Source organism: Phoca vitulina, unplaced genomic scaffold, assembly GCF_004348235.1.
Source record: "Phoca vitulina isolate PV1807 unplaced genomic scaffold, GSC_HSeal_1.0 scaffold10, whole genome shotgun sequence".
Taxonomy (NCBI): domain Eukaryota; kingdom Metazoa; phylum Chordata; class Mammalia; order Carnivora; family Phocidae; genus Phoca; species Phoca vitulina.
The window spans coordinates 44,372,058-44,397,024 of NW_022589713.1; the positions used below are offsets into that span (position 1 = coordinate 44,372,058).

Here is a 24,967-nt window from a genome sequence, read left to right on the forward strand (position 1 = left end):
AAAAAAAAAAAAAAAAAAGAAAGAAAAGAAAGAAAGAAAGAAAGTACCTTGCTTTAGGAAAAGCCAAGCCATAAAACCATTCAAATGTATTAAACAAATATGAAAATATAAATGTAATTATAATGATTTAATTCCTGCACCAGATGAACCAGCCCGGAGCAAGCCACTAACAGCTTTCCTGAGTCCTCTCTATGTCCCAGGCACTGTCCACAGGACTGTCCATGTATTAATTCATGGAACCCTCACAGTCCCCAGACAGCACCCCCATCATTCTTACTGCACAGTGGGAAAAGCAGAGACACAAAAGATGAAGGAACATGTCCAAGGTCACATGTCAGGTGAGGATTCTTTGGTTATAAAGCAAACCAATATTGATGAACTCCTTAGTTCTTATATTTTCAACAAGACATGTATTACAATTGAGCATCTGGCATTACATTCCACCCCCATGCTTTTGCTCTGAGGTTCATGTAAAATGAATAAATACTGTGTGAAGGAAGGAGGATCAAAAATATAGTCGACAATGAATTTTAGAGTTTTCTCTCCCTCTCTCACCACACATACCCAAAGCACGGCAGACAGTGTAGGCCATTATGGTCTACTTTGGGACCACACACAGATGTTGTTTATGCTCTCACAGGAATAGAAGCTTCTAGGATTTAGTTCTGGACCCACCCAGTTGGATAAACCTGTTGTGGGGGAACCAAGCCAGAAGGAGAAGGAGAAGGCAGGAAAGAAAGGGAGAGGGCAAGGCCACATGGCAAAAGCCAGGGCCTGGGGAACTGCAGATCCTCTTGGGGCTCAGAGATGCAGCTCAGGGAGGGACACAAGCCACAGCCATTGGGCAGTCTGACAGGGACCTTGCCTGAGCCTTGGTTCAGGGCAGCGCAGGGATCTGACAAGAGCACTCAGGTAGGCTCCAGCACTGATGAGTAGGGCAGAGGGGTAGGGGATCCTGTAGATGGAATTCTGAGAGCAATACAAAACCACATCTGTCCAACCAGGGGCCAGGAGCAGTCTTGGGAAGTGAGGAAGCACAGGATCCAGGTATATTCCTGCCATGGAATGGGGCAAGGTCACAGCCCAGCCCATCTCATACTGAACGAGGAATGGGCCCTGGTGGCTGCGAGTAGAAGGCAAGAGAAGCATTACACAGTGGGAGATGACCAGGGGTAACTGGCACAGCTAGAGGGGTGCACCACACACAAACATTTGGGGAAGCCTGGTAGAGGCCAAGGAGATAACTCCATTCTAGAACTAATTCCAAAGAAGGTCAGAATCAAAGACCCTGCCAACCTCCTGGATACGTCAACATGTTGGGACTCAGAATCTGGTTAGACATGTAGGAGCTAGGCACTCTGGCTTTGGCCTGAGGCATGGGGAGAAGAATCAGCCAGGGCAGGGCACTTGAGTCCTAGGCCTACACACATTACTAGTTAATGCAGAATGGGAGCCTATGATTTAGGCCAGCGGGGGCCAGAGTGCGCTGCAGAGGGCTGGGACTTGGGGTGCACCTGGGGCTCAGCTCTTCTTGGAATCGGAGGCCTTGCTCCAATTTCCAGCAAAGGAATCTCTACACTGGACCAGGAGTCTCCCATCTGGAAGAAGGAGCTCATTATAAGTCAGCTGTGAGTCAGACAGATCATTCATGAATTTCCTTCTGAATGTATCAGCTTAGGAACTGTTGGCTTTAGGAGCTGATAAGGAGGGAAGGCAGCCGCTGGCCACCGAAGAACTGAAGAAGTTCATGGAACAAGGCAGCTGTTGTTCCAGCAGCACAGCATACAGCGAGGAAGTATGAGAAATTCTGATCTCCAAGCTGCCCATCTGCGCTCACCAACTCTGTGTTCCTGGTGAAATGATTGTGTACGTGCCTGAATTAGCGGTTGAAGAAAGCTGCTTTTACAATGGCTGTAGAAACTTTCCTCCTTATTCTCTTTCAAGTCCTGAATTCTGTGCACACCTAATGCCAAAGAAATGCCTTCCACAGCCAGAGGTCTGAGGAATGAAGGTCAGGCCAAGAATTTGCGCCAAAAAGCTTTATCACAGCCCAGTAGAGCTGAGGCTCTGACATTTGCAGTGGAAAAGTAAATAAGATCAGGAACTTAAAACCACAACGGCAACCTCGTAAGAAACTGTTATTACAGAATAGGGGATTATGGAGAGAATGTATCCAGAATCTACAAATTAGTAACTACACATCTTTGAAGGGCTATAAATCTGAAAGTGAATAAAAGCTTTAGTTATCATTCCCTTTTGTCTCTATTTGTAGCATCAACCTCTCCTGGTCATTCCTAAAGGCAAGCCCCGCAGGCAAATATGGGATAACTTATAATTTTATGGTGCCATAAACATCATACAAATTATGAATATAAGGCCATTCTAAAGTCACATATTATTTCAAAGGTCATGACATACTTGGTCAACCATTAACTTCAGAGAAACATCAAAGGGTTTATTCCATCCTGAGATGGGCAAACTCTCTGCAGTGACTATGGCAACACACAGTGTACTTTCCTTTTAAACTATACAGTCAGGCCAAAACCAGGGCAGTATTCTGAGATCACCTTCACAGGACAGAGATGACAATACTTCATAGCAAATGTCAATATACAATTAGGTAGCTAAGACATTAGCCAGATTCTTCAGATACCTAAAAACCTCATATAGAAAAGCACTAGCCCCAAACAAAATTAAGGAAGAAAGCTTACTTTTTAGTCTTATAAATTCCAAACTGCTTAACCTAGCATTCCAAACCAGTGTTGTCCAATAAAAACGTCATATAGTAGTCACATTTTTAAAAAGTAAAAAAAAAAAGGTAAAATTAGTTTTAATTGTACATTTTATTTACCCCAAAGACAAAGATGTAGTGAAAATAAGGGCCATATGCACCCCAATGTTCATAGCTGCAATGTCCGCAATAGCCAAACTGTGGAAAGAGCTGAGATGCCCTTCAACAGATGAATGGATAAAGAAGATGTGGTTCATATATACAATGGAATATTACTCAGCCATCAGAAAAGATGAATACCCAACTTTTACATCAACATGGATGGGACTGGAGGAGATTATGCTAAGTGAAATAAGTCAAGCAGAGAAAGTCGATTATCATATGGTTTCACTTATTTGTGGAACATAAGGAATAACATGGAGGACATTAGGAGAAGGAAGGGAAAAATGAAGGGGGAGAAATCGGAGGGAGAGACAAACCAAGAGACTATGGACTCCGAGAAACAAACTGAGGGTTTTAGAGTGGAGGCGGGTGGGGGGATGGTGATGGGTATTAAAGAGGGCACGTATTGAATGGAGCACTGGGTGTTATATGCAAACAATGAATCATGGAATACTACATCAAAAAAATAAATAAATAAAAAATAAAAGCTCAATTTCCAAAGCAAAACAAAACAAAACCAAAAAAATGTAATTTTAAGATACATTTCAATTTGTTTTCTTTTTTTTTTCCATTCAGTATGTGCCCTCTTTAATACCCATCACCAGGCTAACCCATCCCCTCACCCCCCTTCCCCTCTAGAACCCTTAGTTTGTTTCTCAGAGTCCATAGTCTCTCATGGTTCATCTCCCTCTCCGATTTCCCCCACTTCATTTTTCTGTTGAATCAATTTGTTTTCAATATAAAAATTATTAATGATAGGGGCGCCTGGGTGGCTCAGTCGGTTAAGCGGCTGCCTTCGGCTCAGGTCATGATCCCAGGCTCCTGGGATCGAGCCCCGCATCGGGCTCCCTGCTCAGCAGAGAGCCTGCTTCTCCCTTTCCCTCTGCCTGCCGCTCTGCCTACTTGTGCTATCTCTCTGTCAAATAAATAAATTAAAAAAAAAATCTTTAAAAAAAAATTATTAATGATATATTTTATATCCTTTTTTTCATACTAGATCTTTGAAATCCAGAGCGTATTTTACACCTGGACTACATCTCAGTTTGGACAAGCCATATTTGAAGTGTTCAATGCCACAGGTGGCTAATGCCTACTATGATGTCCCAACTACCCTTCCCCATATCCTAACTGAAACCTTACTAGTTCCCCATTCCTGCAATGCCCCCAATTTTAGTAAGCACTGGTACCAGATTTTCTAAGATGACCCTAATTTCCCCTACTCTGCCCCATGGCACCTGGGTCCCTTGTCTCAATGCCAAGGCTGTGTGCTATCTGCTATCCTAGTTAATGGACCCAGCTCTGGGATGACGCTGCCTAGGTTTGGATTTATCTCTCACTATGTGCAACCTGAGCAAGTTACTTAACATCTTTTTGGGTCCTCAGTTTCCCCATTTTGGCAATGGATAAGAAAAGCATTTTTCTGAGGGTTGCCAGGAATAAGAGATGATGTTCTGGAACACCACGCTCTATTCCACATGATTAGGAACAGTGGAAGTAGAACTACTTGTCTTCCTCCCTGGCCCCCCACAGGCCGTGATGTGGGGTTGAGAAAATAAGTCCTCTTTTCTATCTTTATTACTTTGCCCAGGAGGCTCCCAGACCTTGGTTTCAATCCACTTAAAAAATCCTGTTCGTCTTCAAGAATCAGATCAAAAGGTACCCCTCTTTAGGAAGTCTTTCCTTTTTCCTACCTCCCACTGAAATGCAAGTAGTCCCATGGGTCTGCCTTGATGTTTTTATTTCTTACTCTCTAGAGCATCCTAGTTATACATGTAAGACTCAGCCCACCTTTCAGACTCTTCTGCAAGAGTTAAGACACTTATTAAATTGTGAACTTCTCACTATGGACTCTGAGAAACAAACTGAGGGTTCTAGGGGGGAGGGGAGTGGGGGGATGGTGATGGGTATTAAAGAGGGCACGTATTGAATGGAGCACTGGGTGTTATATGCAAACAATGAATCATGGAACACTACATCAAAAACTAATGATGTAATGTATGGTGATTAACATAACATAATAAAAAAAACTAATGATGTAATGTATGGTGATTAACATAACATAATAAAATTAAAAGAAAAATTGTGAACCTCTCCCTCTCTCCCCTTGCCCTTTCATCCCCTTTACTTTTGCCCAGGACAGTACTGACATTAAGTCCATGATTTTGAAATAAATGAATCCAACAGCTTTGATTTAGCATATTTAACCTTTTCATTATTAATAAAAATTCCAAAAATAAACAAAAAGGAAATTTTAAAAAAATCTTGGGAGGCCCCCTCTAGCTTTGAGATTGATACTCTATACCCTCCCCTTCCTATTCCCTTTTGAGGTCCCCATACCTGCCTCCACAGGACCCCAGGCTCTCTCCTGGCGTCTCCCAGTTCTGACTCCTACTGGGTCTTCCCCCATCACAAACAGACTCTCAAACAGTGCCATACCAGACCTTCCACTCCACTATAAAACATACCTGCTCTGTGCGCTGTTCTTTCAGAGCACGGCCAGGTGACTGGTTGGTTAATCTGATCTACCAATGCAGAGGAAGGAATTCCTGCTATCCGCTCCCAGATGGCAGATCCATTAACTAGACAGGTTAATGCTGCAGTGTCAGTGTGGAATCTCAAGGGCTACAAAGGGCCAGTGCAGAGATGTCAGGCAGGGGAACTCTGTGAATGCTCAGTTATTTCATAAACCGTAGGGCACATCTATTCCAAGTGACTTCCAGCTTCATAGAAGGATATAACCAGGAGTATTTGTTAACTCATTAGATCAATTTAAGTGTCCCAACAAAAGACACTGAGAACAAAGGCATCTTACTCTGTGAAAAAGAAACGTCTTGAAAAATTAAGTTCTTATAATAAAATTTTAATTTGTTTAAAATTAAAATGAATTTTGAATGAAGAAAGATCACTAACTCATTTTATTAAAAGCACCGTGTTCTTTCTTCTTAAAAAAATGCCGATTAATCCTCAAAGGAGTGTCTGTAAAACAGACTAGAAACACAAACCATTTCCAGTTTGGGGAGATGCTCCGCTTCCCTGCAGTGGTTCTTCCACATGCCTGGCACCTCTTACTTATTTCCTTACAACTCTTAGACCTGACTCTTGGGGTGGGGGGTGGAATGCTGCCCTCCCCCCAAGTGGCAAAGCAGGTGCAGGTCCTATCAGCAAGTGAGCAATTGAGACCGTCGAGACAGCAGGAAGCAGGTGTCCAGGTGAATTTGGTTCCCTTTCCTTAACACGGGGAAAGGGGGAGACGCTTGCATACTATCATCACCAAGCCTCTCAGAAAAAAACAGGCAGGAAGTGCTCTGCGCATCTCGCCCCTTCCCTCCCTTCCTTCCCCTGGCCTGGCCCAGCCTGGCCCCACTGTCCATGGTAGGCTTAAGTACACTGTCAGCTCAGCAAACCCTGACAATTAATGGCCAGTTGCAGTTACAGGAAACCATTTCATTATATCTAACCCCTGCTCCACCACAGACCAAGTCCACTAGAGCACCAGCAAATCTTTGGAAGTTATCCAGATGCTAACTAGCTTCTGGCAAGCATGTATTAAATGAGAAATTTTAAAGGCTGTGGCTATCTCATAAGTGCTTCCAGGACTCAGTGTGAACACCAGAATACTGTGCAATTAACAGTCACTTTTTAAAACCACTTTGTAAACGTGCCTGACAATATAAAATCATAGGGTATAAACTATGATTCTACTGTACGTCTGAAGATCTTTCCATGGTATCTTCTACTACATGAGGGGCCAGATGGTGGAAGAAGACCAGGAGCCCTAGCACTGGGAACCTCAGGTCTTGGCCAGACTCTACCATTATCTGCCCATGCACCCTCCAAGCCTGCTTCTTTAGCGGCAAAGCCAAGGGTGGGGTATAATGAATCCTTGGGTCCCTTTGAGCTCCCAGAAACTATTAGTCAAAGCAATACTAGAGTATGTTTTTATAACAAATAAACCCCAAGTCCTCAGTGACTTCACCCAACAAAAGTTTCTTTCTTTGTCACATAAGGTCCCCTGCTGGTCATCAGAACCTCTGTTCCATCGAATGTCTTAGAGAGCAGGCTCTGTCCCTCTGGTGATGCCATGTCTCAACATGAGGCCTCCATGGTCCCCAGAGCAGGCAGGGGGTAGGGAGGAATATCAGCTTCTAAGTGCCTTGGCCTAGCAGTGACACATACCCTTCCTCCCACAGCCTATTGGCCAGACCTAGTTACATGGGCTTGACCTAACCGCAGGGGAGGCTGGGAAATGTGCAAGAACACATGAAATATTTGGTGAGCACTCTCTATCTCTACCATACAGATGGCATTTCATTTATTTATTTTACTAATTTAATCTGTTTATCGGAACAGATATTAACAGAACATTGCGATACGCTACATTACAGAAGAAAAAGAAGTTCTTACAATTAAGTATGCCAGAAACACAGAAAGGCAGATGAAGAGAAGGGAACACCCAGCCAAATGCCCAGTACATAGCAAACATAGCCCCTGAGTAGGGACAATGTGCAAGTCTGTGGCCGTGCCTTCTGTGGCTACCACAGGGAGCCTGGCATGCTCAAATGGATGCCAGGCTTCCTGGATCTGAGTCATTCGGGAAGCACGTGGAGTCCAACAAAGAAGGCAACAAGACTTGGCCATCCCCACCTCCAGCCATACTGCACTGTGGTGGTCTGTCTGCTAGTCTGCCTACAGCCTAGGAAGCTATATTTAGCACTTCTTCCTCCCAATCACAGCCTCGATCCCCCTCTAAGGCTTTACTGCTGCCATAAATGATGTCATCAAAATCCCGGCTGGCCCAAAACTTCCATGGGCGCCTGGTGCCAGGCTCAGAGCTGCTATAGACACCACACTGATCCTGGCTGGGGCTCCCACACTCCCACTGTCCCCAGAAACTCAAATTCTAAGAAATAAAGTGGTTGAGTAAGACTTCTGGAACAGCATGGCCTTCAATGCAGTATATATGTCTAGTTATTTTTTCTACTCTATAAAGATTTTTCAGGAGTTGCATAACTGAGGAAAGGAGGGAACAGAGAAACTTCATATGCCGATGATGAATCTCATTAGCCACTAGGGCACATCATAGCAGACAGTACTGAATATACTGAGTTTTTATACGAATTCATTTATTCCTCTCATTGAATCCTGTGCAGACACAATAATATTTAACCCTATTTACTCTGTCAAAGAGACCAACACTAGAAGCAGAGAAGGCAATCAAGCCAAGAAAAATATAGAAACCTGAAATCCATGAGAGGGTGTGTCTCTCAGTGGGCATCACTGATGCCTGGAATTATGGAACCTGGGGATGGATCTAAGACAGCAAGAACACGGTCCATGGCATGGATTGATTCCTCCCCCTCCCTCCCAAGGCTCTATCCACAGAGGTGAAGTGAAAGTCAGGGCAGACTTTCCAGAAATGTTAATTTTCCTGAGGATAGACAGTGTTCATGTACAGCAATGATCCAGTCTCTCCCAGACTCATTTCGACCTCCGAGGCTCAGAGGCTGGGTAACAAGCCTAAGGTAAGAAGTGGTAGAAGGATTCACATCTGCATCTGTCTGACTGAGAGGGTGCTCTGGGTTCATGTCGCACGCTGGAGTGCTCTTCATCTCTGCACCCTCCCCAGGGGCCTCACGGCCCTGACTAGCAAATCCAGATGACAGACTAAGCAAACACTTAGCAGCCTCTCATCCTTCCTAAGACTACTTCAAAATGACAGCAAAGAAATAAAAGTGCAATTAATTTATAAAAGTAAAGAGAAAAGGAGGAGAACAATCAGCCACCTACAGATTTCAGTGAAGTTCTAAAAAAGGAGAGGGAGCACAGACAATATGTTCCATCATAATTACTTAAGGCTACTTATTGATTTTCAACATTTGAGTCAACTTCTGAACAAAACTGGAGAGGCTCAAATATGTTTGCGGAACAGCCTGTGAATGGACTCAAGCTTGGATATGTAAGAGTAAAGGTACCACAGGGACAGATGTGAGATAAAGAAAGTGGAAGGAGGGGTAGAGGGAAGGCAGGGCACTGATATGCACATTTGCATGGTCAGAATTAAGAAGGCATAGCAAAAGTTGATGGAATGAGACTCAAAGTTTGAAATATGACCACCAAGCCAAAGTTAATACAAGAAATATCAAGGAACAAGTATAAGAAACATCAAGAAACAAAAAGTAATGGTAGCGTAAGTGAGTGAAACCCCAATCATTCAGAGCAGAGAATTGAAAGAATGTCTAAAATTAATTCATTAATTATGAAATAGCAACATAAGCATGCTCTTTAGGTTTATGGAGGTAATGCCAGGAAGACCAAGAACTAAGAACTGAGAATAAAACAATTCAACAGGGAGCAGAGGATATGTGCTTTTCATTATAAGGTCTTCTTTACCATTTTGATTTCTAAATTTGCATGAAATCATCTGATAAAAAAAAAAAAAGAATAAAACTAACCAAGTATAATGTGTATTTTCTACACATTTACCTGATTAGATTAGGTCCCTGGAGGTAGGAGCAGAAATCAACGTGAAGATGTTCTCCAACATCTTCCATCCATAGCTCTAATGCTGTTGTGTGTCTTGGAGAAATGCAATCGGCACTCACTCTACTGAACTTGTAAATAAGGACCCCTCCACTGTCTGGTACTGCATGTCTACCATCCTCAGGCCCATCCAGTCCTCGGTCTTCCCCCAAACAGTCCCACTCTACATATAGCTTTTAATGGGATTAAATGTTCAACACCCCACATCCCCAGTGTTGGGAAAGCACATAATCTTACTGGTATGGAGTCCACAGAATCTCTTTATATAGTAAGACCTATGAGTATGCATATATACAGAAGCTGATGTATACATCCCGGTTGTGATGGGATGGGCGCGAGGGGAGTGGGGAAAAGAACTCTTCTCGCCACTGACTGGGAGTCCTAGAAAAAATGGTATCTACAACACTTCTCACGGTGCCCTTCTCCACTCACCTGCCATGACAATCATGCTGTCCCTTCTACATTTCTTAAAATATCCCATTCAATCTAAATACATGGTTTTTGAAAAGAAAAAGAACACAAGTTATGGATTTAAAAGAAAATTTTAATAGAATTTGAAGGGAGACCAATGGAACAAATTGTGAAAAAAGACCTTTTTAGAGGAAAATTATAACACAACTAATCTCCAGGGATGCCTGAGCCAGGGGCTCAGTTGTTTGAACGCCCGACTCTTGATTTCGGCTCAGGTCATCATTTCAGGGTCATGATATCAAGCCCTGTGTCGGGCTCCACACCGAGTGTGGATTCTGCTTGAGGTTCTCTCTCTCCCTCTCCCTGTCCCCACCCACCCCTGCCTCACTTGTACTCTCTAACACAAAAACAGAAACAAAACAAAACAAAAACTAAGCTCCATCTCTAACTCTGCCTGACTACAAGAACAACAAATCAAAACTATTCCCACAGACACCCAGTACCACTCTTGACTTCTGATTTAAGTCAGAAGTCATGACAAAATTAAGGGACTTTCAATTCAAAATGGCTAAATTAATGAGTGGACACTGTTTCCATTCTGACATGAAGACATTCACTGTAAAAAGACTTTTTAAAAAAGATCATTGGATAAATTTACTGGATATTAAAGGATAGTAAGGAATTATTTAATTTTGTTAGCTGTTAAAATGCATTATGCTATGTAAGAAAATGCCTTTTCTGAGATGCATGATGAAGTATTTTGAGGCAAAACAACATGATGTCTGCAATTGGCTTTGGATGCTGGTAGTTGCTATAAGTGGTGTGGATACACAGTGGTTTTTTTATACTTTCTACTTGTGTGTACCTCCCTAAGACCTAGCAATTGTACTTCTAAGTATTTGCTCAAGAGAAATGAACACTTGGACAAGAATGTTTATAGCAGCTTTGTTCGTAACAGCTAAAAACTGGCCATGGTACAATTAACAGGAGAATGGGTCCACAAGCTGTGAGAGCACGGAACATACCATGAAGCACAACCCAGTTATATAAAGGAACTAACTGTTGACGCACGCAACAACATGGATAAATCTCAAAGGCAGCATGCTGAGCAAAAAAAAAAAGACAGATCCCTAAGGAATACCACCCATTGATAGAAACCAAAACTGTCGCTACCACTGAGGCATGGGGACTGATTGGAGGCAGGGAGCTTTTGGAGCTGATGGAAGTGTTCTGTATCTTCGCGGGAGTGCTGGTTACATTTATGTATATTTTTTTATACATTATGTATATTTGTATATATAATGTATATATTTTATAATTGTATATATTTGTCAAACTTCAACTATACATGTCAGCTATGTGCATATGTGAACTTCATCTTTAAAAACAAACTGTAATTATGTATTTTTTAAGTCTGTCCAGAGCACACTAAATCATATGGGACCTCCCAGGTGTGTCTGTGTGATCCCAATGGCCCTGAAAAGCCTGGTGCTCCTCCTGCTGAAGGTCAGTGAGCCAGCTGGTCTGCAAAGTCAGGCCAGTGTCTGTGACTCCCCATCCCTTGACCCCTTGGGAGAGGGCACTGTTTGGGCACGGCAGGCTGAGGTACCTGTGGGATGTCTGAGAGAGCCATCCAGAAGGCTTGTGCTCCCATTTCTCAAGGGCAAACTCTACAGGCCTGAACTCAGGAGAGAGATGCTGGCTGAAGGTGCAGACTGTCCCTTCTACCTCCCCATTGCTCCAGTTCATGAGGATGCCATCCTAGCTCTCCGTCTTGGAAGACTCCCCCAAATCATGGGGCTTCCACCACCTGCCAACATTTTCCTCCTATCTATGTCAGTTACTCCCATTTACCCTCATGTATCTTTAACAACTCATAAAGCACTTTTAAATACATCACTTATTTCAGTATTTATGACAACATAATGGACTAGATAGGGCAGGTGCCTCTAGTCCCATTTTACAGAGGAGCAAGTTATATTGTAGTAAGATTAAGTGTGTTTCCAAAGGTTGGGGCTCATGCTAAGACCCAAACTCACATTTCCAAACTCTAAAACAAGGCTCTCTTCACCATCTCTGGCTATCTCTTGGTTAAACAAAATCCTAACCACAAAAAAAGAAAGAGAAAAGAAAGGGAAGGAAAGGGAAAGCAAGGGCAGGGGGAGGGAGGGGTTGGGGGAATGGGTGGAGAGGAAGGAGAGAATAAAGGAAAGAGGGAAGGAGAGAAGGGGAGAGGGAAGAAGGAAGGGAGGGAGGCAGTTTGAAAAGGTTTAATTGAGGCTATATAACTGAGAGAATTTGGGAAACAAAATTCTGGCTCTATCCCCAATGAACTGTGCTATTCTGAGCAAGCCTTGCAACCTCTCTGTGCTCAGGTTCTTCCATGTAACATGGAGATCCACCTTATAGGGACTCCTGCAATGAGTCAATAAGATGAATTTGCAGAGTACCCAGGGCAGTGCCAGTTCACAGTGACTGCTTTACACCTTTTAGTTCTCTTTTTGTGAATTCATTTCAATGACCTAATTGTACTGAGTTCTTCAGCCCCACTACCTCTCCTTATGTTCTGAGGACATTTAATTCACACTTCCACCACCTATGTATTTACTACACTTTATGTCCACACTGATGATCATCAGAAACAATGTATAAGCTCTACACCCAAGAGCTACCCCCACGAAAGCTCATCTGAGAAACTAGGTAAGTAAAAAACAGCTGGTCAGGAGAAAAGACATGTAATTCAATTTAAAACTTTAAAATTAAAAATCCTCCATTCTGAGTCTTATGTTCATTAAAGCAAATATTAAAAAATTCAAAAATGCCTGCTATAACACAGCTTCCTAGACTCTCCCATGCACCCTAAATCCAAGTAATATGGAAAAGGTGAGGCAAATGTTTGATTTCATTGGTTTTGAGGTGGTGTTGTCTCAACCTCTTCTTATCCAACAGTAAGGTCCTATGCCAAAATCATTCTGAGTTTGGTAGGCACCCAGGGAGGCATGTCGACTGGGCCATGGGTAGAGGGACAGCAGTGATGGCTGTCTTCAGAGGAAAACCATCCATTCCCAGGACCAGAAGAGGTGCTGGGTTACTCCTCATTAGACACTGGTGGCTTCAAGTATCATTCTTTCCCCAACACATGTAGGTTCCCATGATCATGCATTTGTGTGGAACTGCAGCAGAGCTGCTGACTACTAGCTACTAAGACCACATGACCTCAACAGAAAGAAGGCGCCCACTTCAAGTGCAATGGCAACTTCACTGCATTTAAGCACTTCTCCCCAAACCAAGCATAAAGCAAGTCTTCTACAGAGACTTGCATGTGACTTCAGTGGAGCTAAGACAAGTGTCCACAATCAGAAAACACTAGGTAAGTTTGTGGCTTACCCATATTTGAGTTTCCAGGAGATGAAGCATGATACACAGATGGTCTTAATGATTCCTAGAAAATAGTAAGACTGATTCTTCAAGCCATACATAAAGTTGGCTATATAGATTGACAGACAATCTACATTTATCCATCTGTTCCACAGATACTTAGGGCATGTCCACTGTGGGCCAGGCCCAGTGCCCAGAGCTTGGGACACAAGACTGAGGGAGACATGGTTCTTGTTGATGGTCCTGGTGAGGAGAGAAGCTGAATCATGCAGGAGAAACACACACTACTGTGCTGAAATTGGTCTCAATGTAAATTAGTGGCCACAAATTTCAAACAGTCTTAGTGTTGACTGGCATTGGACTGTATGCTCCAGCTCTGCCTACTCTCCTGACCTTTGGTGACCATTTCCTTTACAAAATTTTTGTCTCTGGCTTGGATTTCCCACCTGAACTCTAGATGAAAATATACAAATGCCAACTTGACATCTCTACTTGGATGTCTAAAAATGATCTCAAGTTGAAGATATTTAAGACAGAGCTCAGTTCCAGCTGCCTGCCAACTCTCTGCTTTTCAGTCTTTCCACTCAGTGAAAGGCAACTTCATTTTCCCAGTCGCCCAAGCCACAAACCTCACAGTCCTCCCTGACTCTCCCTCTTACGTTTCCTATCCCGATAAGGAAATGCAAATCCTACAGGCTCTACCTCTGACATGTTTCCAGGATCTGACCACCACTCACCACCCCTTGCCCCTCCCCTGCTCTGAGAAAGCACGACCTTTCACCTGCACTGCTGCCTCCTGTCAGTTCCTAAGCTGCTTGTCCTGCCTTTCTATGATGTCTTCCCCACGAAGCAGCCACAGTGACTCTATAAAGCAGATGTCAGGTCATGTCACTCCTGTGCTGAAAACTCTGTGATTCCTCAGGCTAGAGTAAGATTCAGGGCTTTCCCACAGATTCACTACTTACTATAAGGTTTGGGCTCAGGTTGTTGCTAAGACTGTGTTCCATACAATGCTTCCCTGGCTCATTCCCTCCTAGCTCCTCAGAAAACAGACAAGGCATGTCTTTGAGTCAGAAACGTAACATCTGTGGTTCCCTCTGCTGTGACTCATGTCACCCCAGAGAGCAGCACAGCTTCCTCCCTCGCTTCTTTCAGATCTCTGCCCAAATGTCCCCAGAGAGGTCTTCCCTGAGCAGCCCATGGAAAAACAGCACCTGCCACCCCACACCAGGCTCTGCCCCCTTCCCTGCTTTATTTTTCTTCATGGTTCTCACCACTATCGAATATATATAAATACATTTTTATTTGTTCATTTCCCCTCCCTCTCCTCCGTCTAGAGCAGCGCTATCCAATAGAGACATAATATGAGACGTATATATAATTTTGAATTTTCTAGTAGCCATACTAAAGGAAATAAAAAGAAACAGGGAAAATTACTTATGTTTTTTATTTAACCTCATATAGACAAAACAGGAGCATTTCAAAGTGAAACAATATAAAATTATTAATAAGATATTATACCTTTTTTGGTACTAAATTTGAAATCTGGTGTGTATGTTACACTTACAGTGCATCCCAATTCAGGCTCACCACATTTCAAGTGCTTGGTCACCACCCATGAGTTGTGGCTATGGTATTTGTCAGCTCAGCTCTGGAATATAAACTCCATGGAGCAAAGAATGTTTTTTTTTTTTTTTTAGATTTTATTTATTTATTTGAGAGAGAGAGTGAGAGAGAGAGAGAGAGAGAGCACAAGAGGGGGTAGCGGGAGAAGCAGACTCCCTGTTGAGCAGGGAGCCTGATGTGGGACTCGATCCTGGGACTCCAGAATCATGACCTGAGCCAAAGGCAGTCGCTTAACCAACTGAGCCACCCAGGCGCCCGGAGCAAAGAATGGTTTTGCTCACCTTTTACCCAACAGATTGAACAGTGCCTGCCACATGGTCTACAAATCAATTAATTATTTAATTAGCAGGGCTTTTTTGTCTTCCCTCTAACAAGTACATATTGAATACAGATAATATGAGAGACAAACAAAACGTGGTAAAAACAAAGATGATTATACCACAGTGCTTATAATCTAGTAAGGGAGGAAATACTGTAAAGAAACAGAAAGTCTGAGGTATCCCAAGGGAAAAGGAAAACAATCCACACCAATTTTAAGCTGAGTGGGAGAGGACCCAGTTGGGGCTCAGATGTGGCACAACCCTGGCTATTTGGAGGAGTGGAGGCAGAAGGTCCTAAGATTATGCCAATTCCCAGGATGACAGTGATAAAAGCTAGACCCGGAGAAGGTCAGGACAGAAGGTGAGGAGGCAGAATCAACAGTGCCTGGCCCAGCCCTGTGTGGGGACCAAGTCAGGGGAGGAATTACAAAGACTGGAGTTTTGAGCTCCGTGGCTAAGGAAGGAGATGGTACCATGATAAACCCATGCAATCCCGAGGGATAACAGACAGATGAATGAGGACAGCTAATGATGACTTACCATCTAGTTCCAACATACTAGACCCAACACATAACCTCATTTTGGTCACTCTGACTTCTTCCACATTTAGGTATCTCTACCCAAATGAACAGCAATAGGGGTACTTCCCAGAACATTCCACAAGGAAATACCAACGGGAAGTCAGAAGGGCTCCTCTCTGGGCCTCAGTTTCCTCCTCTATAAAATGAGGAGGGTGGTGCTGGGCCAGGTGATCGCAGCCTGGTATAGTGGGCCCTTTCCCCGTCCCAGGTCTTCTGAGCTCTTTTCCTGTATCACAGGAGCTGAGCTCTCTAGCAGAAGACTGTGCATGTGTGAGTCTAATTCTCTCAAGAACTGTTCACCTAACACTTTGGTTATTCTTCAGTAATACCTGCCAACAGGAAACTTAAAGTCAGGAACAAGCTCAAAACAGCCACTGTCATTACAAACTTCCTACAGCTAAAAACATAGAGGGTAGCAACCCAAAGAAAACCTTGACAGGGAGTGTGAACAGTCACATTTCTGAACTGACGTTACGGTGCCCAGCACTGACGCTGGTGAACCTTTCTACAGAGGACAGGGCATTCTTCCTGTAAACAGAAGTGTGTGTACATGACATAAAAGACTTCAAACTTAGGGCTAGCAGCAAGGAACACCCTCGGGAATGCTGTCTCATGGTACCCAGGAGGGCAATAGAAGCATCTCACCTTAGCCGTTCTTCCTCTTTTTTTCGAAGATTGAAGTCTCGCTGAACCACCTGGAGAACATGCTCTGTTTCGTCATCGGTCAGACCAGACAGGTCCAGCTTCCTCCCCATGATTTAATACCAAGCACAGATGATGACACAAGACCTGAGAAATCAAGGAGAGACCACAAATTGAGGGAAAGAGGAAAGGTCTAAGGGACAAAAATCAACCCATTTTGTCATTAACACAGAATGAATACAGCTTGATCTAAGATAGTATCTTGCTCTGCTCTCATATTCATCAAACATTTACAGACAATTTTGGCAAGGCTACAGAGAAAGAGAGAAGGTACCTGAGTATCTGCCAGTTTCATTCATCCCACCCAACCCTTAAGTTAGAAAAAAATACATATATTACTTTTTTCAACACAATGAAGCATACAAGATGGATAGTGTGGATTTCCACAAAATGCCAAAAGACAGGATCCAAAAATTCTAAATTTTTGTGACTTGAAGTTTTAAATTCTAAGTATTATATGTAATTGCAAAATAAAATAAATTATAATACTTTTTAAAATATCTATATATACTATATTCCTTTAACTTTTCACCACATGGGTATAAAATATAAACTAGAAATCAATAAGCTCTCTTCTGCAAAAGGAAGAAATGTAGTAAAATAATCTTATTTAGCCATTTTCTCAGCAGAAGAAAAGATGGTATTTCAAAGGAGCACCTTCCAGCAGTGCTTACCTAGAAATCATGGGAAACAATATTTTTGAAAGTCATTTTTAATGAATGGCTACACCCAGGTATGAAATCAAATACATAATTCCCCAAAATTGCCTAGAACTGAAGACCATCATAAACATGAATGCAACCATCCTCAATAAAGTATTAGTGGAACCAATCCGGCAAGATTTCAAAAAGATGATTATGTGGGTTTTATCTAAGCAATTCCAGGTTAGTTCAACATTCAAAAATCAACCAGTGTAATTCACCACATTAACAGAATAAAATGGAAAAATCATATGATCATTTCAATGCCCATTCATGACAGAAGCCCTCTGCAAACTAAGACTAAAAGGAAACTTCCTCCATTATATGAAGGTCATTTTCAGAAAAAAGAAAGAAAATCTAAACTAAAATTAACATCATAGTCAATGAAAGAGGGCACTTGTGATGAGCACTGGGTGTTGTACGTAAGTGATGAATCACTGAATTCTACTCCAGAAACCAGTATTGTCCTGTATGTTAACTAACAACATTTAACTTAGAAAAATAACTAAATAAACTAGAGGTGCAACAATAAAAAAAAAAAAAAAAGCCTGAATGCTCTCCCTTAAGATCAGGAACAAGGCTTGAACATCTACTCTCCCTACCTCTACTCATCATGGAATGTCTTTACTATAAAGCTACATTAATCAAGACAGAGAGGTACTGTCACACAGATAGGTGTATTAGTTTGCCCAGGCTGCTATAACAGCGTACCATAGACCAGGTGGCTTGAACACCAGAATTAATTTTCTCACAGGTCTGGAGGCTGGAAGTCTGAGATCAAGGTATTGGCAGAGTTGGGTTCTTCTGAGGCCTCACTCCTTGCCTTGGAGATGGCTGTCTTCTCCCTCTTCTTCACACGGTCTTCCCTCTGTACATGTCAATGTCTAAATTTCTTCTTATAGGGGCACCAGTCATACTGGATTATGGTCCACCCTAATAACCTCATTTTAACCTAACTGCCTCTTTAAATATACAATCTCCAAATGCAGTCACAATTTGAGGTACAGGAGTTAAGACCTCAACATATGAATTTTGGGGTGACACAACTCAGCCCACAACCTTTCACATTTTGGTTCCTCAAATTCATGTCCTTCTCAGGGGTAACATATACTCAGCCCATCCTAGCAGCCACAAAAGTCTTAGCCCATTCCAGCATCGACTCTGAATACAAAATCTCCTCTAAATATCCTCTAACTTAGGTGTAGGCGAGACGTGAGCAATGATTCATCCTGAGGTAAAATTCTTTTCCAGCTGTGAATCCGTGAAACCCGGCGTGTTATCTGCTTCCAAAGTGCAATACGTAGGAGAGGCATTGGATTGACATTTCCCATTCTAGATGGGAGAAACTAGAAAGAAGAAAGGAGTCATGGGTCTCAAGCAAGTCTGAGCACAAAGCAAGTTCCATTAGATTTTAAGGCTGAAGAATAATTCTCTTCTTCTGTGCCCACCAGAGTGGCCCTACCTTCTGAGCCCAGCATGGAGGCTATCCCATCCCCTGGGCCCTGGGTGTAGCCACAGCTGCTTGGCCCTCTGTAACTGAGGAAGTGGCCCTGCCCTCTGTAACTGAGGAGAGAGTCCCACCCCGAAGGCCATGGTGGCAGTGGCAGCCCTGGGGACCTCCGAATTGCTTTCAGGATCATTCTTCCCCCTTCTTTTTTTTTTTTTCTTTTCAAAGATTTTATTTATTTGATAGAGACACAGCAAGAGAGGGAACACAAGCAGAGGGAGTGGGAGGGGGAGAAGCAGGCTTCCCGCAGACCAGGGAAGCTGGGATCATGACCTGAGCCGAAGGCAGACGCTTAACGACTGAGCCACCCAGGTGCCCCTCATTCTTCCCCCTTCTTGAAGGATAACAAGCCAGATGGCTCTATTGGCCTGTCCTGTAGAATCTCAGAAGGCCACCAGCCTGCCTTCATTTCATCCTATCTCTGTTTAGTCTAAACTGTCAGTACGTCCACTGATAATAAATTCTCAAAAACTTCGTTGGCTTCCCTTGCAATGCACAGAAAGCCAAGCCATCAAACAGCTTCGCTACAGCTCTTTCCTGGGTAACCAAAGCTCTATTCCTGGTTTCTGCTGAAATGGCTGACTGGGTCCCTAAGTCGCACTTATAATCTATGTACCAAGTGGCTGTCAGGCCACACCTTTTATGTTCCCTCCAGACACACTTTCTCATTTTTTTGCAATATGGATAGACTGAGAACTTTCCAGATCTTTACGTTCTAGTTCCTTTTGCTGAACAATCCTTCTTTAATTTCACTCTCTGCACTTGCATTTTACTATAAGCAGCAAGGACAGACCAGGCCATGCTTCAACACTTGGCTTGGACGTCTTCTCAGCTAAATACCCAAGTTCATCACTTACAAATTCTACCTTCCACAAAACACTAGAACACAATTCAGCCAACTTCTCTGCCACTTATAGCAAGGATCCGATTCCTCCACTTCCAATAACATGTTCTTCATTTCTGCCTGAGACCTCACCTTTAACATTCATATTTCTGCCCCCGTTCTGTTCACGATGATACCCGTAATCTCTCAGACGATGGAAGCTCTCTCTCCAGCCTCCTCTCTTCTTCCCGAGCCCTCAGCATAATCACCTTTACCATCCACATTGCCACCATCAGGCAACCTCGGCTTTTTCTAGCATGCGCCTCAGGATCCTTCCGCCTCCACCCATAAGCAGCTTCCAAAGCTGCCTGCACATGTTTACATAGAAATGGCAAATTCACATATGAAAAGATGCTTAACTTCATCGGTAATTACAGAATTGTAAATCAAAACCACATTTCACACCCATCAAAATAAAAAGTCTTTATCAAGTGTTGACAGGAGGTGGGCCACTGGCAGGTTTCCTATAGTGTGTACAAATCGGTGCAATTGCTTTGTGACACGATTATGTATCAGTTTCAAAGTTGACATACCCTAGGAACTGGCATTTCTGCCACATCAGGGTATATTCCTCTGATATAATCTTGCAAATATACACCAAGAGATAGGAATTTGGTTGGATCACATGAAATTCCCCGTCTGTATCATTCCGATTTATAAAAATGCCTATTTCATGTAGTTCAACCTAATAGAAGATATTACTAGCATTACATTCAAAAAAGCAAAAAGTACAACAAATCAAATAAAACCTGGAAACTACCTTGAACATCCATAAATGGGAGGAAGATAAACAGTGTATATGTGTGTCACATAATGGAGTTCTCTACTGCAGTGAAAAAGAACACCCTGTAGGTATACCCATCCACATGGATGAATCTTAAAAATATAATGTTGAGATAGAAAAGCATGCCATATGTACACATATGTGCAACATGCACACACTATAATCCTTTTTATAAAAAGTTTAAAAATGTAGAAAGCCAAAGCACGTATTTTTTAGGAATAAATTTGGTAAAAACTTTAAAGAGCAAGATGGGACCTCTGAGGGGGAGAGAGGATTTGCTTGTGGATAATCACAGAGGCTTCACAGTTCTCACTGGAAAGACAGAAATACTGTCTGTATAAGAAGGTACTACTTCTTACTACTACTATTATTAAATAATTATTATATGATTATTATTATATTATTATTACTTATTGTTATTACTATTATAATTATGAAAAGGTTCAAGTCATACACACTTTTGTCTGTAAGGTATCTCTAATAAGCATATAAAGTAAGTCTAACATTAAACAAAACTAATCTAATTTCATCATAATTACAGCAAATATTTGAAACACTGTTCAAGGAATATGCTGAGAATTATAATAAAGATGATGAAAATGATTTTGATAAATAAGTCATGAAAATGAAAAGTACAGCATACAGAATATAGTCAATAATATTTTTTTTTAATTTTTTTATTGTTATGTTAATCCCCATACATTACATCATTAGTTTTAGATATAGTGTTCCATGATTCATTGTTTGTGCATAACACCCAGTGCTCCACGCAGAACGTGCCCTCCTCAATACCCATCACCAGGCTAACCCATCCTCCCAACCCCCTCCCCTCTAGAACCCTCAGTTTGTTTTTCAGAGTCCATCGTCTCTCATGGTTCTTCTCCCCCTCCGATTTGCCCCCCTTCATTCTTCCCCTCCTGCTACATTCTTCTTCTTCTTTTTTTCTTTCTTAACATATATTGCATTACTTGTTTCAGAGGTACAGATCTGAGATTCAACAGTCTTGCACAATTCACAACACTTACCAGAGCACATACCCTCCCCAATGTCCATCACCAAGTCACCCCATCCTTCCCACCCCACCCCCCACTCCAGCAACTCTCAGTTTGTTTCCTGAGATTAAGAATTCCTCATATCAGTGAGGTCATATGATACATGTCTTTCTCTGTTTGACTTATTTCGCTCAGCATAATACCCTCCAGTTCCATCCACATTGTTGCAAATGGCAAGATCTCATTCCTTTTGATGGCTGCATAATATTCCATTGTATATATGTACCACATCTTCTTTATCCATTCATCTGTTGATGGACATCTTGGCTCTTTCCACAGTTTGGCTATTGTGGACATTGCTGCTATAAACATCGGGGTGCACATACCCTTTCGGGTCCCTACTTTTGTGTCTTTGGGGTAAATACCCAGTAGTGCAATTGCTGGATCATATGGTAGCTCTATTTTCAACTTTTTGAGGAACCTCCATACTGTCTTCCAGAGTGGCTGCACCAGCTTGCATTCCCACCAACAGTGTAGGAGGGTTCCCCTTTCTCCACATCCCCGCCAACATCTGTCATTTCCTGACTTGTTAATTTTAGCCATTCTGACTGGTGTGAGGTGGTATCTCATTGAGGTTTTGATTTGGATTTCCCTGATGTCGAGCGATATTGAACACTTTTTCATGTGTCTGTTGGCCATTTGGATGTCTTCTTTGGAAAAATGTCTGTTCATGTCTTCTGCCCATTTCTTGATTGGATTCTTTGTTCTTTTGGTGTTGAGTTTGATGAGTTCTTTATAGATTTTGGATACTAGCCCTTTATCTGATATGTCATTTGCAAATATCTTCTCCCATTCTGTCAGTTGTCTTTTGGTTTTGTTGACTGTTTCCTTTGCTTTGCAAAAGCTTTTTATCTTGATGAAGTCCCAATAGTTCATTTTTGCCCTTGCTTCCCTTGCCTTTGGCGATGTTTCTAGGAAGAAGTTGCTGCGGCTGAGGTCGAAGAGGTTGCTGCCTGTGTTCTCCTTTAGGATTTTGATGGACTCCTGTCTCACATTGAGGTCTTTCAACCATTTGGAGTCTATTTTTGTGTGTGGTGTAAGGAAATGGTCCAGTTTCATTCTTCTGCATGTGGCTGTCCAATTTTCCCAACACCATTTGTTGAAGAGACTGTCTTTTTTCCATTGGACATTCTTTCCTGCTTTGTCAAAGATTAGTTGACCATAGTGTTGAGGGTCCATTTCTGGGCTCTCTATTCTGTTCCACTGATCTATGTGCCTGTTTTTGTGCCAGTACCATACTGTCTTGATGATGACAGCTTTGTAGTAGAGCTGGAAGTCCGGAATTGTGATGCCGCCAGCTTTACTTTTCTTTTTCAACATTCCTCTGGCTATGCGGGGTCTTTTCTGGTTCCATACAAATTTTAGGATTATTTGTTCCATTTCTTTGAAAAAAGTGGATGATATTTTGATGGGGATTGCATTGAATGTGTAGATTGCTCTAGGTAGCATTGACATCTTCACAATATTTGTTCTTCCAATCCATGAGCATGGAACGTTTTTCCATTTCTTTGTGTCTTCCTCAATTTCTTTCATGAGTATTTTATAGTTTTCTGAGTACAGATCCTTTGCCTCTTTGGTTAGATTTATTCCTAGGTTTCTTATGGTTTTGGGTGCAATTGTAAATGGGATCGACTCTTTAATTTCTCTTTCTTCTGACTTGTTGTTGGTGTATAGGAATGCCACTGACTTCTGTGCATTGATTTTATATCCTGCCACTTTACTGAATTCCTGTATGAGTTCTAGCAGTTTTGGGGTGGAGTCTTTGGGATTTTCCACATAAAGTATCATATCATCTGCAAACAGTGAGAGTTTGACTTCTTCTTTGCCGATTTGGATGCCTTTGATTTCTTTTTGTTGTCTGATTGCTGTGGCTAGGACTTCCAATACTATGTTGAATAGCAGTGGTGATAGTGGACATCCCTGCCGTGTTCCTGACCTTAGGGGGAAAGCTCTCAGTTTTTCCCCATTGAGAATGATATTCGCTGTAGGTTTTTCATAGATGGCTTTTATGATATTGAGGTATGTACCCTCTACGCCTATACTCTGAAGAGTTTTGATCAAGAAAGGATGCTGTACTTTGTCAAATGCTTTTTCTGCATCTATTGAGAGGATCATATGATTCTTGTTCTTTCTTTTGTTAATGTATTGTATCACGTTGATTGATTTGCGGATGTTGAACCAACCTTGCAGCCCAGGGAAAAATCCCACTTGGTCGTGGTGAATAATCCTTTTCATGTACTGTTGGATCCTATTGGCTAGTATTTTGGTGAGAATTTTTGCATCCATGTTCATCAGGGATATTGGTCTGTAATTCTCCTTTTTGATGGGGTCTTTGTCTGGTTTTGGGATCAAGGTAATGCTGGCCTCATAAAATGAGTTTGGAAGTTTTCCTTCCATTTCTATTTTTTGGAACAGTTTCAGAAGAATAGGTATTAATTCTTCTTTAAATGTTTGGTAGAATTCCCCTGGGAAGCCATCTGACCCTGGGCTTTTGTGTTTTGGGAGATTTTGATGACTGTTTCAATTTCCTTAGTGCTTATAGGTCTGTTCAGGTTTTCTATTTCTTCCTGGTTCAGTTTTGGTAGTTGATACATCTCTAGGAATGCATCCATTTCTTCCAGGTTATCTAATTTGCTGGCATAGAGTTGCTCATAATACGTTCTTATAATTGTTTGTATTTCTTTGGTGTTGGTTGTGATTTCTCCTCTTTCATTCATGATTTTGTTGATTTGGGTCATTTCTCTTTTCTTTTTGATAAGTCTGGCCAGGGGTTTATCAATCTTGTTAATTCTTTCAAAGAACCAGCTCCTAGTTCGTTGATCTGTTCTACTGTTCTTTTGGTTTCTATTTCATTGATTTCTTCTCTGATCTTTATCATTTCTCTTCTCCTGCTGGGTTTAGGCTTTATTTGCTGTTCTTTCTCCAGCTCCATTAGGTGTAGGGTTAGGTTCTGTACTTGACCTTTCTTGTTTCTTGAGAAAGGCTTGTATTGCTATATACTTTCCTCTCAGGACTGCCTTTGCTGTATCCCAAAGATTTTGAATAGTTGTGTTTTCATTTTCATTGGTTTCCATGAATTTTTTTAATTCTTCTTTAATTTCCTGGTTGACCCATTCATTCTTCAGTAGGATGCTCTTTAGCCTCCATGTATTTGAGTTCTTTCCGAATTTCCTCTTGTGATTGAGTTCTAGTTTCAAAGCATTGTGGTCTGAAAATATGCAGGGAATGATCCCACTCTTTTGGTACCGGTTGAGACCTGATTTATGACCTAGGATGTGATCTATTCTGGAGAATGTTCCATGGGCACTAGAGAAGAATGTGTATTCCGTTGCTTTGGGATGCAATGTTCTGAATATGTCTGTGAAGTCCATTTGGTCCAGTGTGTCATTTAAAGTCTTTATTTCCTTGTTGATCTTTTGCTTAGATGATCTGTCCATTTCAGTGAGGGGGGTGTTAAAGTCCCCCACTATTATTATATTGTTGTCGATGTGTTTCTTTGCTTTTGTTATTAATTGGCTTATATAATTAGCTGCTCCCATGTAAGGGGCATAGATATTTACAATTGTTAGATCTTCTTGTTGGATAGACC

The 24,967-nt window shown here is 42.0% G+C and overlaps 1 protein-coding gene across 4 annotated transcripts in view; it reads right to left on the minus strand.

Moving 5' to 3' along the window:
* Window positions 1-24,967, minus strand: part of MYRIP (myosin VIIA and Rab interacting protein) — a 399,641-nt gene that overhangs the window by 312,170 nt on the left and 62,504 nt on the right. For 2 of the 4 annotated variants that reach the window (XM_032408946.1, XM_032408947.1), the window contains exon 2: window positions 16,395-16,538. In XM_032408946.1, coding sequence (XP_032264837.1) covers window positions 16,395-16,504 — 110 coding nt within the window. In that variant the 5' untranslated portion in view covers window positions 16,505-16,538. Of the gene's footprint in view, window positions 1-16,394; window positions 16,539-17,863; window positions 18,692-24,967 lie in introns of those variants that run through there. The other 2 variants (XM_032408948.1, XM_032408949.1) reach the window with 2 other exon arrangements.